At 40.4% G+C, this 19,507-nt stretch overlaps 1 protein-coding gene across 1 annotated transcript; it reads left to right on the top strand.

The window, feature by feature from the left end:
• The first annotated feature begins 2,090 nt into the window (after nucleotides 1-2,090).
• Nucleotides 2,091-3,552, top strand: LOC109951475 (flocculation protein FLO11-like). The gene is made up of 2 exons (XM_020585995.1): nucleotides 2,091-3,151; nucleotides 3,208-3,552. The coding sequence occupies exons 1-2, from the start codon at nucleotides 2,142-2,144 to the stop codon at nucleotides 3,512-3,514; spliced, it is 1,317 nt and encodes a 438-aa protein (XP_020441651.1). The 5' UTR covers nucleotides 2,091-2,141; the 3' UTR covers nucleotides 3,515-3,552.
• The last annotated feature ends 15,955 nt before the right edge of the window (nucleotides 3,553-19,507 follow it).

Here is a 19,507-nt window from a genome sequence, read left to right on the forward strand (position 1 = left end):
TGGATGGTAGGGACATGTCCCTACCAAGATTTGAGCAAACCTGTTTATTTTTGGAGTAAAGTCATACTGGGTCATTCCCCTTGTGTCCTCCTCGCGGCTACATCTACACATTGACAGGCTACCATCAGACAAAGGAGGTGAAGACACTCATGTTAAGTGTAAGTATATTTGCTCCCAGATGAGGACACGATGGCTGTCGGCCTCTATGCTGCCATTAAGTTACCAGCGTGTCGGTCTATACCTGAAGAACGGGTGAACATTTCTTTAAGGTGACTTATTGCCTCAGTTTTTTTTTTTTACTTATGAAGGCAGCTGTATTCAGCAAAATAAATTTAGAAACCATGTGGGCACAATTAAAATGCAAGTGAGGGAAACAATTGTTTATAGAACGAAGGGCTCTGGTATTAATCCTTTCCCTGGTAAGCTCAGAACTCCAGGTAAAACGGTGCTAGTAAAGACAAACAGTGCAAGGTGAACTGAACTTGGTCATTTAAATTCATTGGTGCATGTAAGATTATAGTAATGTCATTTAATGCATTCAATTTCAAAACAAATCCAGACAACCAGATTTAGATGCTTATAACTGATTTACAGTTCTGTTTTGGTTTCAGGTTTCATAATGTGTTCATGATCACCTAGGATGTAATTTATACTGAAATCAAATTTTGGGAAGTTTTACACAAGACTTGTTCTAAGGTCACCCATTATGCAGAAATATTAAACACCAAGTGTGGAATTCTGGGATTTGTGGTACTTACACTACCTTGTATTTAAGAGAAAAACAGTAGCATGTTATGAGTGTAGTGACAAAGTAGAATGGTTCATTTTTGTGTTTCATGCTTGTACCTAATGTGAGATTGTATTTAATATGAGGATTGCTACTTAACACATCCCAAATAGTTACTATGAAAGAAATAACTAGGGTTTCAGAGTTACAGCCTAACTGACTGTATCACATGCTTGTCACAGGAAGTGCTGAATCTCAACTGGCACCGACTCCTCTGAGGAGAGAGCCAATTAGAGCTGATTAGCAGCAGCTGAACCACCTGGATGATGGGCCTTTTTTAAACCTGGTGCAGCACAGGTAATGTGTTGTCTTTGAGGTAGAAGCAATGGGAGCTGCTGGGGCTTTGCTGATCTGGTTGCTGACTTTTTACTTTACCAGAGGTATTACTTATTTACCCCCCCCCTCTTTTCGATCTGAAGCTTGTGTTGACTAGTAGAATGTAACATGTTTGTGCTATGCTGTGCTATCAAGCAGTAAGTGTCTAATAGTATGTATTCTGTTCACAGGCTCTTGTCTGGCAATTAGTGGCATCCAAGGAAAACCTGGTAATGTAAAGTACAGGACTACGAGAGGTAAGAACATCAATGACATAGTCTTCACTCAGCTACTTCCTGATGTTAACTGTTTCTTTTGTGCTACAGGTCAGTTTATTGATGAGATCTCCTTAAAGAAGGCACTAGGACTTGTCCGTTCAGAGGCGTTGTCTCAACATGTAAAAGTTGAGCACTTTTTCTAAAGCCCTAATGGCAAAATTGGGAGGCTTTGTAGAGCTTTAGTTGTTGGTATCGCAAAGTGGTAAACTAAATTTGAACTTGCTCTGTGTGGCACTGATTTCTCTGACTAATTTGGGAGAATTAAAGTGTAGTCTGTACAATGTTGGCTCTGAAACTTTAATTAAAATCAAGCATAATATATTAATGGAAAGATCTTTGTTCTGTCAAATATTTGCTAAGCTGAAGATGAGTTGTCTGTAAATCTAAGCCAAGTTGGAGTATTACAATTAAAATTACAGCCATGAAGTCTTAAAGCAGTGTTTCAGTCTGCAGGTTTTGGAACAGTCAATTTCTGGTGTCGGTTAATTTTTATATATATTTTGTCCCCACAACCAGAAGCTGAGCTGTTAGCTGACCGCCAGCACTATTTAATGCAACGTATGGCACGTGAGACAACTATGGTGACTGCTACTGCAGCATACCCCCATCATACAAAGACTACCATGGTGGTGTCCCCTGGAGAGGCAACTACAGTGGTTAAACCTGTGGTGTACCCCAGTGAGATGACTACAACAGTAGCTTCCCCTGGTGAGACAAACCCTGCCAATACAAAGGCTCCACCAGTGGCTTTCGACAGTGAGATGACTAAAATGGTGCCTCCCCCCAGTCAAACAACTACTGGTAAGGCAAACGCAACAGCAGCCTTTCCTGGCAAAGCATCTACTGTGGCTTCTGGTGACAAGACTACAGTGGCTAAACCTATGGCAGCATACCCCAATGAGATGACGACTAAACCAGTGGCTTCCCCTGGCGAGATGTCTAAGACACTGGCTTCTCCCAATGAAATGACAACCCCTGGCAAGATGAGGTTGAAGACTATGGTGGCATACCTCAGCAACATGAAGAGTACTGTGCCATCCACCTGCAAGACAGCGACAACAGTAATGTACCTTGGTGAGACCACAAAGACTAATGTGGCATACCCCAGTGATACTATGGCTACATCAGTAGCTTTACCTAGTGAGGTGGCTACTGTAACTTACCCCAGCAAAACTACCTCAACAGTGGCTTCCCATGGTGAAATGACAACTAAAATGGTGCCTTCTCCTAGCAAAACGACTGTTATGGCATACCCTGCTGAGATGACTACTGTGGTATACCCAAGAGAGACGACTACAGTGGCTAGACCTGTTGTGTACCCTGGTGAGATGACCACAACAGTGGCTTCCTCTGGTGAGATGCTCACTTATGCAGCATACCCTGCCAATACAGAGACTACACCAGTGCCTTCCCCCAGTCAAACTACTGTGGCAACTACAACAGCAGCTTTTCCTGACGAAGCATCTACTGTGGCTTCTGGCAGCATGTCGACTACAGTGGCTGACGTTGATGACATGCTGCGTACTGTGGCATACTCCTGCAAGGAAACTACAGTGGCGTCCTCTGGCAAGATGACAACTACAGTGGCGTCCTCTGGCAAGATGACGACTACCCCATTGCCTTCCCCCAGCAAAACTACTGTAGCATACCCTGGTAAGATGGCTGAAACGGCAGCGTTGCCTGGCAAAAGGTCTACTGTGGCTTCTGCCAGGGGCATAACAGTGGCTTCCCTTGGCGAGAACACTACTGTGGCATACCCTAGCATAATGACCAAGTCTTCCCCTGGTGAGACGACGACAACTACTACTGTGGCTGAACCTGTGGTCTAAAGTCTTCCCCTGGTGAGACGACGACGACGACTACTACTGTGGCTGAACCTGTGGTCTACCCCAGTGAGACAAAGACTATGCCAGTACCTTACTCCAGTGAGACTACTCCACCGGTGCCTTCCCCCAGCAAAACTACTACTGTGGTGTACCCCAGCGATAAGACCACTGTGGCATACTTTGAGAGTAGTACAGTGACTCAACCTGCGGTCTACCCAGACGACTCAACTACAGCAGCATCCCCTGGCGAGACAATGTCAATGGTGTGCCCCAATGAGCCAGTGACGACTACAGTTGATGATGACTGACTTAATCTGTCCTTGCTTTTAATAAATTGTTAAACATGTTTGGCATTAAAAGATTCATTTTGGTTGATCTACAATACACTGGTAATTACAAGGTTTATGTACAGTTAACCTACATGTCAAAGGTACTGCATCTTTACATTTGACAAACTTTGCACATCAAGTGTGCCATTAACATCTACAGCTCTATTACTTGATCACACTTGTGAAGGCTTATCAGTATCCTGGCCATATATCAATGTTATGCAAATCATGAAATTCTGATCCCGTTGTCTCACATGTTAAGTGGACTGATTTTGGGGTAAATATTCCCCCTTCTATAGGGTATACTAACTATGCCGTTTAGGATGATACCTGCTAGAACTGCATCTCCTTACACCTGTCAAAAAAAATTCCTGCTGTCTAAATGTGAGACGCTGCATAATTAAAGCAGTCAGTTTCTAGCTTCGGTTATCTAAGCTTCATTTAGTTAAAGTTGAGTCAGTTGGCTGCAAGAACCTTTTTAACACATGAAAGTCACTTTCAGCTTTTCCTGTTTAGGGGTCACCACAGCAAATTTTCACATGACTCTCATGTTGACATTTGGCATGTTTTACACTGGATGCCCTTCCTGACGCAACCCTGACTCAAACCCGGGCTGCTGCCTTAACCACTAGCCTACCAGGGATGGCTTTTTAATGTGACAGTGCTTTTTTTTTTTTTTTTTTTTCTTCCCTCCAGCCTGTTGCTGATGACTGGTGTTACCCTGGTGAGACAGTGACTTCAATATTGGCTTTCCCCAGCAAAGAAAGAGGATCGTGACTTTAAAGATGTTATAAACTGAAATATGTAAATGGATATAAATGCAAGCTGTTTTAAAAATAAAAATTGCATGTTTTTCTGACTGTTTAGGCACAGTCAATATGAGGGCTGCACATGCTTTTTACATGTTACCTTGTGTAAAAACTAAGTGGTTTTTGTGCATCATATTAGATGCCTGACACATAGTAAAAATTCTGCACTGCAACTATAACTTTTAAATACATAAAACCTCAGCTCTCCAGGTCGAATTGTGCTAGTGAAGACAAATGGTGCATGGTGAACTGAAGTTGGTTACTCAAATTGGTGCATATTTTCTTAATGTCAATTATACATTAAATTAAAAAAACTGGACACCCAGATTTAAATGGTTACTGGTATATATGGAATATTTGTTTCAAGTAAACAAACTCAAAGGTGTTATTATGGGAATGACTAGTAAAGTCACTGTGTACATCTTATGTCTCAAGTGCCATGGTTTCCCTTACTTATGGTTTGTGTGCATATTGGTTCTGTGCATGTAAGATGGGAAGAAAAACATGCAAGGACAAGTTTTTGCTTAATATTGTGTTGCAAAACCATTTTTGGACGCTGCAGATTCTAGTGTTTGTTCTCTGAAGGTTTACTTTTTTTTTTTTCTCTCCCCACCATTGCAGTTTCCGTAGTGTCAACATGCTTGTTTTACAAACATAACCTGACTGGGGGAAACTTGAGTTAAGTGGAGGCAGCTGTTAACCAGCTTCATGATACCAGTTACCCAGGATCACTACTGTTTAGTTCATCAAGCCAGACTAAGGTGAACTTGTTTCCTGACAGACCACTTATTCTAATGTAACTGTTGCCATAGGGTGAGTAGTATTGCAGTATCAATGCATGCACCATTCATTTTAAATGCAACCTTTATTCCCAGACAGTTGGACTGGTCAACAGCCGGAGGGCAAAGAAACAACTAGCCCCTAACCCACTATGCCTCCTGTTATCTTAGCATGATAGTATACAGTCTACGTCCCTCCTTCACCCTCTTAAGACATTTTTAAGTCAAACTGTGGCAGTCGGGCATGACAGGGTTTTAAGTAGCCTACCTTAATTGCCTCCATTGTTTATATTAAGGAGCCCAAACAACAGTAACCATCTTTCCAATGCTTTCACAACAGTACATAAATTCATAAATAAGGTTTAAATATGTGAAAGGAGGTGCATGTGAGCTTGGTCACCTGATGTGATGACTGGTGTTTTTGATACAGAATAGGTTTGATAGTTTGTTTCACAAAACAGTTAACTTACTTAGCTGGTTTGATTTGATGGTCTGTTTGAAAGTTTTGATACAGTATGTGAATAAATGTAATTGGTAGTCTAACATAAAACCTGAGTAGCTCTCAGCTACTCTAATTTTGTAAAAAAAAAAAAAAAAATAGGCTGGAGACTGCTGAGTTAGTGTGCACGGACACGATTTGAGAACAGGCAAAAACACTAAACTACATAAATTAAATAGTATTGCAAGTGACCCTTGTTGGTTTATCCAGTGCAAACAGCTTTTACTGGCATGAAGCTCTTGGCAGGTGGGGGTCTGCTTATGTGTATCATCTTTTTATAAGTGTGTGGGTGTATGTTAGTGAACCAGCCTTTACCTGCACTGACTAGCCGAAACCCACTCTTGTACCCACCTCAGCAGAAGAAACACAATGAAAACATTCAGCTGTGCTCCTCAAGATTGTTTTTGGCCACAGAAGCCCTGTAGGAGGAAACGCAAGCCAACTTCTATACAACATTATGTTTTTTGAAATGTATAGATTTTTTTTTCTGTCTGCTGTTGAATTTGTGCAGCATGCCCAATATTAAGTTGACAATTTTGCGCACCCTGATCATGATGTGTGAAAGCAACTAATTGCTTAACTTTCATTACTAATGCTTTTTTTTATTATTTTTTTAAAGAGGATTTTTGCAGAGCTGGTGTTAGTAGTGGTGACTATGGTGGAAAATGGCCCTGGACTCTGTTTTTCAGTCTGCTAGGCCTTGTCCTGGGTTGTATTGTGGTCAGACTTCAGCCCATAAAAAGTGATGATTAGTTTGCATTAGCTGACCACTGACCAGAGGAATCCACAGGAGTTCCAGTAAGTGGGGCTTTAGACACTGAGGAGAAATTTAGTGTTTAATTTCACTGTGTACCCATCTGACTATCTGCCCAAATGTACTTTCCTTTTCTCTCTACCTGTCTCATAGCAAGGGATATTGCAGGACATAAAATCCAACAAGCACCTCTTGCACTCTCACTAGCTTTTCTTCTATTCTGCTCCATTGACAAATAACATGTGATTTATATCTGAATGTGTTTTCTGGATAATCTGATCACAGACCCTTGCAATCATAGTGTTAGTACTGTTCTATCTTGATAGTTCCTTATTGTATGGATCTCTGTATACAAATTTAGAAGGTGGAGCTGGAAGACATTTCTTACTGTGCTCAGTGAATAGAACAGCAAAGCCGAGTCCTGCACAGGTCCTATTTTGCAAACCCACACCGCAGAGCTCTGTATCGGACCCAGCTCTTTACCTGCAGTTATCTCTAAATGAAATCCAGACTTGACCCAACCCATTAACATTAGACCCATGAACCTACCTGTAATTAAAACAGACTTTAAACTACATAGTCACGTGCTTGAGAGTTGGGTTCTTGGGAAGGTATCTGTTGATGGACACAGCACCTGGGCTCCTGCAGTTGAGTTCTTAGCTGGTCAAAGGTTGTGCCACAGGTCTTTTTTTGTAAAGACCTGTGGCACAAATCTATCAGTTATTTAGGCTTGATGAAATCATGATAATGTTTATCAGTCAAGTATGTTTAAATACTCAAGGAATTTGACTCTGGTACAGGGGTTCTCAATGTGCTTTTGTTGTAAGACAACAAGCAAATTGAATTATATGGGTTAGATGTTTAAAATAACTTGCATTCAGTTCATTTTTACCATTGCAAAAATGGATATAAACACAATTTTTACCCATTACACATAATTTTTGCAGGTTACCCATCCGGTCCCCATGGATACCTAACCCAGCAGGATTCTGTTGCAGGCTACTTACTAGGAGTGGGTTCGTGTACATGCTCACCACACCGTAATTGTTTAGGAAATGTTCCACTCACCTAAACACTTGCTTAGTATTTTGTTATGAGAAGCCTTTCTCGTTATAACAAGATATTTTTCTTGTTTTTATGAGATGCAGTCACGTTAAAATACCTTGGGGTTCAGTGTCTTGCCCAAAGACTCTTCGTCACGTGGACTGGGGTGACTGGGAATCAAACTGCCAACCCTGCGATCAGGGGTTAACCCGCTTTACCCCTGAGCCACAGCTGCCCCATACTGCCCTTCTTGATTGGTCTGTGAGTTTATGCCTTTCTGAACACCACACAGCCAGTCCTCACATTCAAGGCCTTAAAGCCTAATGATCCTTAACATTATTGACCAGGGATGTTTTTCTTCTCATCTCTGTACATTTATGAACTACATTCATAAACCCATGAAATAAGTGCGGAATTTTTTTTCCCACTCAGGTTCAAACACTTTTACCTCGTCCAGATTTATTTTCTTCCCTCTTGAGCAGATTTATGCCTATTCAGTTTTTCTACTTATGGTATAGACACACCGTATCTAAAATTTGCTTTGTGTTCTGTTTGAACACAGCCCGGGCCTGGTCTGAATATTGTGGCTGCTTTGCTAGTCTCAGTTTTTCTCCTTTCATGGCCATGTTAGCATGTTTTTGTCTTTGTATCAAAATTTCCCCACAATACTATGTGGGAAGACGTGTCTGTTGGCTATCATCTGTCTGACCAGTATTGGTCCAACTATAGTCCAGTCTACTTGACTGTCTGATAGCATCTCCTCTACTGCTGACTGGCTTTAATTAATGAACGCAGTCTCCCAACTTTTCCACCTATTCTCCCCCTGCTCAGCCAAGGCTGGCCATAGGCCTCAATATTAAAAGCAGTGGCCAGAACTCAGGCCTTGTCTGTACAAACACGCGGTGACGGAGCTGGGAGGGAAAGGGAAAAGGGGGGGATGAGGTTTCAGTAAACGTCAGCCAGCGTCGGCTCTGTTTGGATTGCAAATTATTGCTGGCTGATGCTCTATTATTTTACAACCAAAGATCGCTGTCGAAAGAAAGGTAGGAGGGAGAAAATTAAACTCTGGAAGGGTGCCTAAGGGGGAAAAAGAGTTAGTGAATACTATAATAATCTTTAAAAATATTACTGGAGCTGCCGCAACTTAAGCTAAGAATAGGCTAGAGTGAGCAAAGAGCCAGTGGATGATTCCAATATAGGTAGAGGTAGAGAGAAAGATAAGAAACAAGTGAGGGAGGAGGATGGGACAAAAGCAAGGTGAGAGGGTAATAAAAGAAAAATCTTTAGTAAACATTTTACAGCTGCTTCATTACTTATGCAAGGGTAAACACTTTTCAGCATAGTGAAGTCTCACTAATAACCAAATGTGTAATGTTACATCACCCTTATGTGCAACAAATGAGCGAAATATAATGAAGATCATCAACAAATTCTCTGTCATCCATCAGTCCTGGATCTCTGCTGAAGAAAACATGCAACAGCTACTAAGTGCAAATGTAACCCAGGGTATTGCTGCTTGAAGTGGAAGCTGCATCGCTTCTCAGGCAGCATAAGACATGTTTAACATGCGAAACACTCTAGCTGCAGATGGTAAACTTTATACTGTATGACTGCTAACGTGGGCTTGTTAGCATTATCACTATGAGCATGTTCACTAGCTTGCCTTAGCTTTTTTTTCCCCAGGCTTTGGTTTTAACAATTTTTTATTGTTTTAGGAAGCTTTTTAGATGCAAATTGGAATAAATAAGATTTTTCTAATCACAAGAAATGAAAGTCTTTATTTAGTCCTTTGCAAGCAATCTACTGTAAATGTAAAAGATGCAAAATGAGTAAATCAGCTTCTCTTGACAGCTATGAGTGTCTATGCATAGATCTTGCACTTACAGATACTGTGTAAACTGTCATAACAGAGCAGATTTTATAAAGTCCTTAATTCCAGTAGACACATAATTGCAACAGATGTGTGGCACTCTTTCAGGCTGCTATGGTTGATTTTATTCAAAAAAACATTCTGGCTAACATGTTTCTGTGTAGCTGTTCACAAATTAACCTGATCCCTGCAATGAAGGAGTCTGTGCTGTTTATGTAGGGTTGTATTTTAATGCATTTGTGCATGTGTGTCTTATGTCCCCCAGTTTCATAACAGCACCCCTCTCCCAAAATAAGTTAAAAGTCATCTGGGGGAAAGCAGTTCTCTTACCTCAATAAAATTATCTTGGATTTTAGTGTTTGCTTAATATTAGAGCTCGCCCCTCCACTCTCTGTCAGTGAGAGAAAAAAGGTGTAACTTATTATGGGCTTGGCCTCACCGACAATTCCTGCGGCTGAATTAAAATGCAACATTATATGGCTTGGCCAAGGTTAGTCTGTGTTAGCTGGGACACTGTTACGGGCACTTTTTGAGCCTCTCAATTGAGATAATAAATTGAGTCTGGTGGCTAATTTTAGGTGAAACCCAATACCTTTGGCAAAACGATGAGCCAGAGGGGACCATTTAAACACAATATGTCTGACACTGCTGCCAATATAGAAACAATCTAAAAGGAAATATGTATTTTACAGAAATTGGTTTTAAGGGATATGGTGCCTTCTGTCAGTCAAATGAAAAGAGTCAGGAAACAATAGGAGGTTAAAAAAAAAAAAAAAAAACCTGGGATTTTTTAAATTCAAACAAACCCACTCATATCCACTTGGCTGGTAAAGCATTGAAAAGAGCCTTTAAAATGGGAATTAAATCAACCTGCAGGGCAACATAGCTGCATCAGAATACTTGTATTTGATTAGTTTTGACACAAGATAAATTTATCAGATATATAAAGAAATAAAACTGCCCAATCCATGCAGTGGAACCAAACGTGCTTTTAATATATAGTATATTTTCCCACACTCACTGAATCATTCCGTGAAAGTATCTTTCAATTAGCAGGAAGAAGAAAGGATCTCTAAAGTGGCCTGTTTGCAGCCTGCCAAAAGCCACATCTCGGAGCCACAGTCAGTGACACTCACAATAAACGTTCTGATATTTAATAATCAGATGAGGAATGAACAGCGGATGTCTCTATTCTGCTCCCATGGCTGCTGAACAGTTGCACAGCACACAAACTGGAAGCACTGAACTCTCCGTGTCAGCTTCAGCTGTACGCCTGTGAGATTTCAGTGGCACACCCGAAAGGGGTAACGTTGCATAGCAGGAGGCCTCGGCATGCCATTGCAATTAATGTATTCTCTTACTTAATAAGCTGGAAATGTTGGAATGATTAGTGAAGATTGTGGTGTGCACTCCGGAGTGACTGGGAGAATTAGTTACTAGAGTGCTGAGCTGGACTAAAAAAGAAAAAACACCCGTTTTGACCCCATACCATTGTTTGCCAACACACCCAAATTCTGAAGGTATTTCTCAAATCGTCATAGGCTCTTTTAATGATGCAGAATTAAAAATTATTTTTAGTTAAGCAAAAATGGCAAATGATGTCATCTGTCTCTTTATTTTATTTTGGTTTGTAAAAGCCAAGCTGCTTCCACACAAAGCCAGAATGACAGCGTTATTTCCTGTCGCCATCTTTGTTTATATGAGATGAATGGACATAACTGCAAAACTGATTAAAATTATATTGGTCCTGGGCAAAATCAGATTGGTTTTGATTTTTGGATCATTAGAAGAGTCTATGAGAGTTCAGGAAATACTTTCATAATTTGGGTGAGTGTGATCAAAAAATGGTACGGTGCCAAAACTGTCTGCAAGTCTCAATTTAGCAGGTTAATGGAAGATTATCTCTGTGTATGCAACACATGAGGGGCTAGTATCTTACTGGATAGGGCAAACCATTAATGCAGAAATATTCAAAGAAATGAATGCATGTCCAAAATGAGCAATAGGGATTATGCATAATATCAGTATGTAAAGTGTGTCTGAAATACAGTGTAGTGATTTTCTAAATAAGAACTAATTGGGTTCAAGCAGTTTAACCATTAAAATCTTGAGTGCCCTTTATAAAAATATTGACCATATGTGAAATTGCATTAAAAGTTGTCCAATTACTGCTTAGCAAGTTGGGAGTATATTATTGAGTCTGCAGCATAATACTGAGATATATAACATTTTGGGTTGGAGCAGCTGCCCATGGCCCATGTGCTTCACTGCTGTTGGTGCAAGAGCAAGGTCAAGAGGTTTGTCACGCCCACATCACTTACCAGAAGTGCCACCCACATTGAGTAACACACATATGTGGATTTTTGTTTGTCAGCTCTCATGTCTGTAGGCAAAATATGAAGCCACAGCCAGCCATCAACTAGCTTAGCATAAAGAGTGGATGCAAGAGGAGACAGACAGCTAGCTTGGCTTGGTCTGAAGATAAAATCCACCTACCAGCAGCCCTGAAGCATACTAATGAACATGTTATATTTTATTAGGTTAAGCGGTGCTAAAATCTATGTGGGGGGAAAAAAATGTTTGACAGAGAGATATAGTATGTGCCAGGCTGTTTCTTGGCAGGAGCATGGACTTTGGAGTCTTGTCACTGTGGCAGACAACCAAGAGTAACACTAAGTTATTGTACCTGACCAAGACAAAGTTTGGAACATAGCCTTAGTTTTTACACTTTGTGTCTTTTATAGATTAAACAAATAAGATGTAACATGGAGAGATGCTGTTAGGCCCACTGTGTTGCCTTTGGACAGACTATAGCTGTTCTGCTTCCAGTCTTTGTGCCAAAGTATACTAACCAGCTGCTGCTTTCTATATACTTATTTCTTGTATACAACTATTTGCAATTTAGTTTGAGGCCATGGCATGGATACCCAGTGTTTTTGAAATGGCTGTATTATGTAATTTGTATCTACTTTTAAATGCGTTGTGGTTGTTTTTATTTTATTACTGCATTTGTTTCACCAACTGAGAACGATGATCCTTGTAGATCCAATGCATCTCAACCATGTCACGGATGAATGGTAGAACAAAATCTTGGGGGTATTGCACAAAAGCAGGATTAAGAAATCCAAGATAAGACAAAGTGAGGCTTAATCTAGTCTACTAAGTGCATCCTGGTTTAATGAAGGTAAAGCCAGGTTGAAGAGGTGCAGCTAGGTCAAGTCAGGTCTAAGTAATTCGGATGAATGCATGTTTACGACTTTCTTCCACAGACCATGAGGTCGACCACAGATTCACTGATACTGACATAGAAGGCATGTTTCATTTGGCTGTGCTGCCACACCATGTGTTAAGTAGTGCCGTTAAAATAAACGGAATAAACCGACCCTTCATGCTGTAATAAAACAACGAGAACAAGGATGGCAGATAGTAGCAGACTGACTGAATGCATCTAGACTAAAATATACATTTCTATCCATTGTTCTTAACTGAAACCATATGTTACTCAGGAAATATACCATGAAGATTAATTACAACCTTTATCATCAGCAGCTGAAATAAAATCCATCAAACCTCTAATAATAATATCAGCAGCAGTCTTCATAAACACAGTCGGTAACAATGAATATCACATGTTACAGATTAACTGTAAAATAATTCATTGGTTTCTGATCAGAGCTGAAAGAACAAATAAGGCACCAGGATCAATCAAGCCTGGCTATTGGCCTGGTCTGGAGCAGGCCAGCTGCAAAGAAAAAATCTCCATAGCAACTCGATTCATCTTAATTTAACCTGATTTCGTGCAGCCCTGCTGAGTCAGGGCTAAATTCAGCAGGGATAACTGGAAGGTCCCAGCTTAGTCCCTTATCTTTTGTGCAATACACCCCAGATCTTTCCAAACAACCTCTCTTGACCATAATCATCAGACTTGCACAACAGTTGCATCTGTAGTTGTCATAGAAAAACAAGTGCATGTTTCTGTTTGAAGTATTTGACAGCAGTCCTCACACTGTCTTGCATGTTTATAGTACATGTCAAATTGATGTGCTGATCGTTATGGAAAACAAGAAATGACTGCTAGATGGAGGTGCATCAAAGTGACACAAGTGACACACGTTCAGGCTAACCAAGATACACTACAGGGACCACAAGCTGGCGTGCACAGAGGCTGTGGTGAGTTTATGGCATCTTATGACATATAAAAGTCCTTAGTATTTCTTTTCTCCTGATTGTGAGTTTTAATTGATTTTTTTCATAGAAGTGCGGTTCCTTCTTGCCATTGGGATGGAGTCTTTTGGGTTTTTAATTTGCAGATCTCTTGATTTATCCCCTTAGTCTGTTATTATTACAATTATGTGGGTTTTGTAGTTGGTGGACATCCAGTTGAACGTTGCCAGGGACAGCGAGACTCTCCCGGGTGGGGTTTGATATTTGTGCACACTTGTGGTTGAACCAGCGTGTGCGTGCCTCCTATACACTATGAGCATGTTTATTCATATTTCTGCATCCTGTTCATCCACAGTGTGCATGTTGACCACAGCGCCATTGCTGCCTCACGGTCTGCTTGCAAGTGTAATGTCTGTTTATGTTTACTTAAGTGTGTGTGTGTTTATGGAGTGACTGTGACGTGGAGCACCTGCCCTCTCCACCCAGTCCTACTGGTGTGTGGCGGCTACTGAGCTGGAACCTTCCAGATGACATCATCAAATGGTGACAAGGCAGACAGGTCAGGGCGCCTGTGGTTCCTGCTGGAAAGGCTACTCCCTAATGTGTGTGTCTATGTGTGTTATTAAAGTACACATATGCCATGTTTTCATACTGAATTTTGTACTGATTTTATGTTATCAACTGGGAACATTCCTAAGTTGTGAAAAAAGAGAACATTTTCACTTTGCCCCATCAACCCACTGTATGGACAGTATGAGCCATAGCTACTGTAGCTAACATTGTACACAACAATAGACCCTTTTCACATGATGTCAGACATCCAGCATGCTGAGCAGTTCGAAACAAAAAGAAAGATGGAGCAGCTAGAGAAGTGGCTAGCACTGCTAGTAGCAAATGAGGTTAGGAAATGTAAGCATTTGTTTAATCTTCAAGGCAAATACGGTATTATCGCTACTCTGTTCATATTTGTAAATTCAAGTTTGCTTCACCAGTGACTAATTGTAGTGATTTGTTTACACTGTTAGCAGGGTGACATTTATTTGCATTTCCAGATTTATTCAATGATTTCAATGAATTGTGACATACGGGTATAAAAGAAACGTATGCAAGTGTCTTCAAATCTGTCCTCCCTTACAGTACATGGAGAAGGGTAAATCTGGCTTGACTGAAAGCAACTGCTACACCTAGTCAATGTCTCCTGATGCTTTGTGTCACACTTTATACAACAGCAAGGTCCCAGTCATAAAGTCATTTCCCCCTCATTGCTCTTTTGTATTTTTTTTTAAATATGGTGGGAGAGAGGCCTCTAGTAGAATTTGAGTGTGTAGTTGCCCTTGAATATTGTCAAATATTGGGTAAAGGTTTTGGTTCTAATAGTAATAGTTATTCATCTGTTTTATTCTTTTGGAACATACTCTCTTTGATTCAGCCTCTTAATACCACTTAAGGAGGTTTTCCATTATAGGAACCTACCGAAGCATGTCAGGCTGAGTAATGCTCATCATGGGTTCTGCATTTGTTTCCACTATGGTACACCTGCTTTGGATGTGTGTTCTGGAAGCTAAATTTTAGCACTCCTCAGGGGATAGTACTAAAATCCAGTACCAAGAACATGTCTACATCTTCACACCTTCAGCATTAGTATTATAAGCACCATACAGTTAACTGCATGTGTGAGAGAGGAGCAGCCCCTCCCTCTTCTAAACAGAGACCAACAGACAGAATATACAGTGTAAAAACAAAGCTGTGCGGTCTGCGGCAACCCTGGAGGCTATGCTTGATGATGGTTAAGGGAAATGCGGGGTATACCACTCGTTAAGTTTCAATAGTTGAAACCCAGCATTAGTAACATATTAGCAACCAACTGGAATGCTGTAAACACCTGCAAAAAATTTCTACTGGCAGCTTCTTAGAAAGCCCAAGAAACCATGTGAACCACACTATCTACTACGTAACTGCTGTAGCAACCACCTGCAAACTATTTAGAAATAACATGGCAGCGGCCTGGAATGCTTTATAACTACCAGAGATTCTGTAACAACCAACCACTAATTATTTAGAAATGCCATAGCAGCCATCTGGACTGTCCTATCAGGTACCTATCATTTGGTCACTTATCGCAGACGGCACAGCTTTGCAACCTTCACAGCAGCATCCAGCAATGACTTGTTGTTTGGACAGGTTGAACAAGAAAGGTCTGAGGTCCCATGTACTGTCTTAAAATACTCTACCCACTGCACACTTTCTAAACATTTTTTAAATGCTTTCTTGCATTCTGTTTGACTGCTCTTTGTTTCTTCTCTGCACTTTCACCCTAGGGCGCGCAAGCACTGGTCTGCCCAGACCACAGAGGACAGGTTACTGAGGGTATATTCTTTTTCCATTTACAGATTTAGAGGATATTATGGCCTATTTCCACTTGCAAACCTAAACCCAAGTGTTCCTCCGTCTACCTGCTATTTGTCAGGATCTGTATAATTACCAGTGTCTATCCCTCACTCCACATCTCATATCCTGAGCGCAACATTTGCCCAGATTTACGTACTGGCTTTGAAAAGGTTTTTGCTCAAAAATAACACTCAGTTTCACTACAGGGAAAAGAAGTGGCACGAGGACCCTGTCAGGGTACAAAAAAGACTAAATATCTCCTGTCTTCTGTGTTCCCCATGCCACCACATCATAATCAAATCATTTTTCTAATGTTAACAGGCCACGACACATGGCTTCCCAAACAAAATAACCCAGAATGCGCTGCAGGATCGAAGCGCTATCAGCGTGTCAGAGAGCGCTTCCTTGTAGAAACAGTTTTGAATCAGAAAAATTGCTATTTCAGGAACTTTAAATGTTAAGTAAAGAAACATTATGAGACAAGGGCTGAATGGAAAGCTGTGTGTGTGTGTGCATGCATGTGGATTTTAGGAGACTGAGACAGGAGAGTGTGTACATGTGATTTGGACCTAAACCTCTAAGCACACCTAAGTGTATCTAGCCAAATGTTTTTATATGGTTCCATGACGAGGGAGAGAGTGTTTCTAACAAAGGAGACTATTTCGATGGGGCCGGTCAGCGAAGGAGTGCTGGACTCATAATGACATAAAAAACAAACAGTGGTGAATGGGCACATGGTCCCTCTGTAACCACAGGGCCCTTAACGGGAAGAGCCTGTCCGGTGGTGCACAGCCCAGCTCCAGCATTACAGGAAGACCCAGGCGCCAAGGAGTTAAAGTACACCTACTGTGTGCGAGCGTAGAGTGTGTGACGTTCATTGCAGGTCAGCTGCACATATGCACTAACACCTGATGAGATGATATGAACACGCTTACACACACAAATTCAAGAAGGCACATATTAACATACAAATAGACGCATTCATTCATACTCGCTCTCTGTCTCACATATGTACACAGTCACAGGGGAGGCTTCCCAATCAACCACTACCAACAATATTATCCTGCCATTCACTGTCGCGGTGTGATTGATGAAGCCGAGAGAAGGCTGGGCTCTGGAGGCTCACACCATTCCAGATCCCAATGTGGAACTCATGTAGAATAACAACGTGCAGACAACACTCATACTAGACTCAGATTGTTGCAACACATGCAATTCAATTGCCAAAAAATACTGAGCTGTCCCCGTGTGAGGAGCTGCCTTTCAAATGTATTCTTTGGTGAAATGCGTGGCAGTGAAAGAGATGTATTTTAATAGGACATTAGTAAAGTTTTATTGGTAATCAACTAAATAATTCTCAGCAAAAGTGCATTCTAAAACTGAACTGAAACAAAGATTAGACTACTGCAAAATATTGTCCATTACAGCAACTAAATCTTTAAATGTGGCATGTCGGCATTGTTTTGAGTCTTTTAATTATTATCATTTAAATATATGACATGAGTTATGGAATAAACCAAAACACCTCTAAAAAGTTAAACTTATTCTGCCCGGGAGTAAAATATCTCTGTGCACCCAATTAAGGAGTGCTTTTTATTATTATTAAAGGACAGGATAAACTTTATCTCTTATGCAAGTTAAATGAAATGCATTGCATCTGGTCATTAATAAAAATGTGGTGCATAGATTGTGTTGCTGTTTAAAAGGTTACTTCCTCTCTCTTTGTTTAGGAACCAGGTACTGAATGTGGTTTGCAGCAAGTTTTTTTTTTTTGTTTGTTTGGTTTTTTGGACCATGTCTTGCAAATAAACAGCTGCATGAAGATGAGGTTTGTTTTGCACAGTTTTTTTTTTTTTTTATCTTATGTAACTGCTGTGAGCTTTGCAGGATACAGTTGTCTGCCAAAGTTTTGCACCTCTGAGCAAATTACATATTTTACTTATTTCTGAAGTGAAAAGAAGTAAATGCAACTCCTCCAGCAATTTTGTTACTCCAAATGTTAATGTTACTTTTTATTCATGTATTTAGGGGAAAACAAAGCAGTAACCGTGGCATGTGTAAAAGTTTGGGTAACCTACCAAGTCAGTATTTAGTAACCCCTCTTTGGCAGTGGGTGGAAATGCTCCGGTTGTGTGGCAGCCACTGGTTAGGTACAAATGTCCTGCAGTCAGACAAGTAAAAACCCTTTTCCATCACCTGGTACTATCTCTATGATGTACTGTAATTTTCAACCTAGTACTGTTATTATGCCATTTTATTAAGCGCTAATATTTTTTTCAGGTGAGAAAAATAATCCACTAGTTTTCCAATATGTGGTCAATCAATCCAAGAAATGCCATTTACAAATTTGCTTCAGTGTTTTCGAAGATGTGATGAGCCACTAACGTGCCAGCTAAGCTAGCTCTACTTGGCAGGGATAGCTGTAGCCACTGTGCTCATATTATCACATTCAGTAACCTATGTGATAAAGTATATACAGTATGTGTTTAATTTTTTTTGCATAAAGCTCTCCAGTTATCAGAGACAGGTGATTACATAAAATACACAGTGCTGCAGTGCTTGGGAAAGTTTTCATGAGGTAGGTTTGGGCTGGATCACTTGTGTATGAAGTATAGAAGTTAGATATCAGTGAAGAACAGAAAGAAACCCTTTTTAATTGTTGCTAAATTAATATAGTGCTTTGGTTGACAATGTGGTGACTCCTAAAGTTGCTATGAAACATTCAGATAGTGATGTTAAATGAAGCCATCAGGGTACCACACAGTGTGAACATTTGTTTCTGCAAAGGCCTTATATTTAGGGATATTTTTTCCACATGAGACAGCACAAGACCGGTGAAAACAGAGAGCTGTGTAGCGTGGGTGGTGGTATCCAAACAGCAGATGCACGTGGAAATGGAGACATGTTTGCTTTCCGGTTTGTAACCCTCTCTGTCAGCCCACACACGTTTTAGAGATGCTGAATTTAGTTTATTGCTCAGTTTTGTTTATTTTTTTTAACTATGTCCAACAGATACACATATTTTTCCACCTTGTGAGGTTTAGTGAAGACATTCTGAGGGACAGTGTTGTGTTTTAAAAAGGCGGCTGCTGTTTTAAAACCAGTTCCTTCTATCAGTCACTGATAACAATGGGCAGCATCCAATATAAATAATTAATGCTTGAACTATTTAGCAGATATGATTTATTACATTAAGACTAATCTAACCTGACTATGTGTCTGGCATCTATATTCTCCATTTGCTTTGCTTACATGTTACTATGGTAATTGTCAATAGCTATTCACCAAGAGCTTTCTTGTTGCACACTTTCCCAATTCACTCTGCGCCAGACAACCCATGGGCCCTTTTTTGCTTTAAAAACATCATAAGACAGAAAATCTCCATGTTAAAATTTGTCAAGACACAAGCAGATTGTTTATAAGGTCACGCTTGTGACTAAGTATCAGAAAAAGGTCTGCTGCTTCTTTATAGAGCATTTAATGGTTTCACATGAATTAATAAAGCAAAAGGAAAAGAAAACTTCCTCAGAAAATTTCAAATTGTAGAAATGATAAGCATACACAAGAAAATTTCTAGGTGCAATACATTCATCAGTAAGTTTAGCATTTTGACACAGTTAAACCACTGACTGTATATGAAAACTGGACAAACCCACCATGACATC

The sequence above is a fragment of the Monopterus albus genome, unplaced genomic scaffold, assembly GCF_001952655.1.
Source record: "Monopterus albus unplaced genomic scaffold, M_albus_1.0 scaffold392.1, whole genome shotgun sequence".
NCBI lineage: Eukaryota > Metazoa > Chordata > Actinopteri > Synbranchiformes > Synbranchidae > Monopterus > Monopterus albus.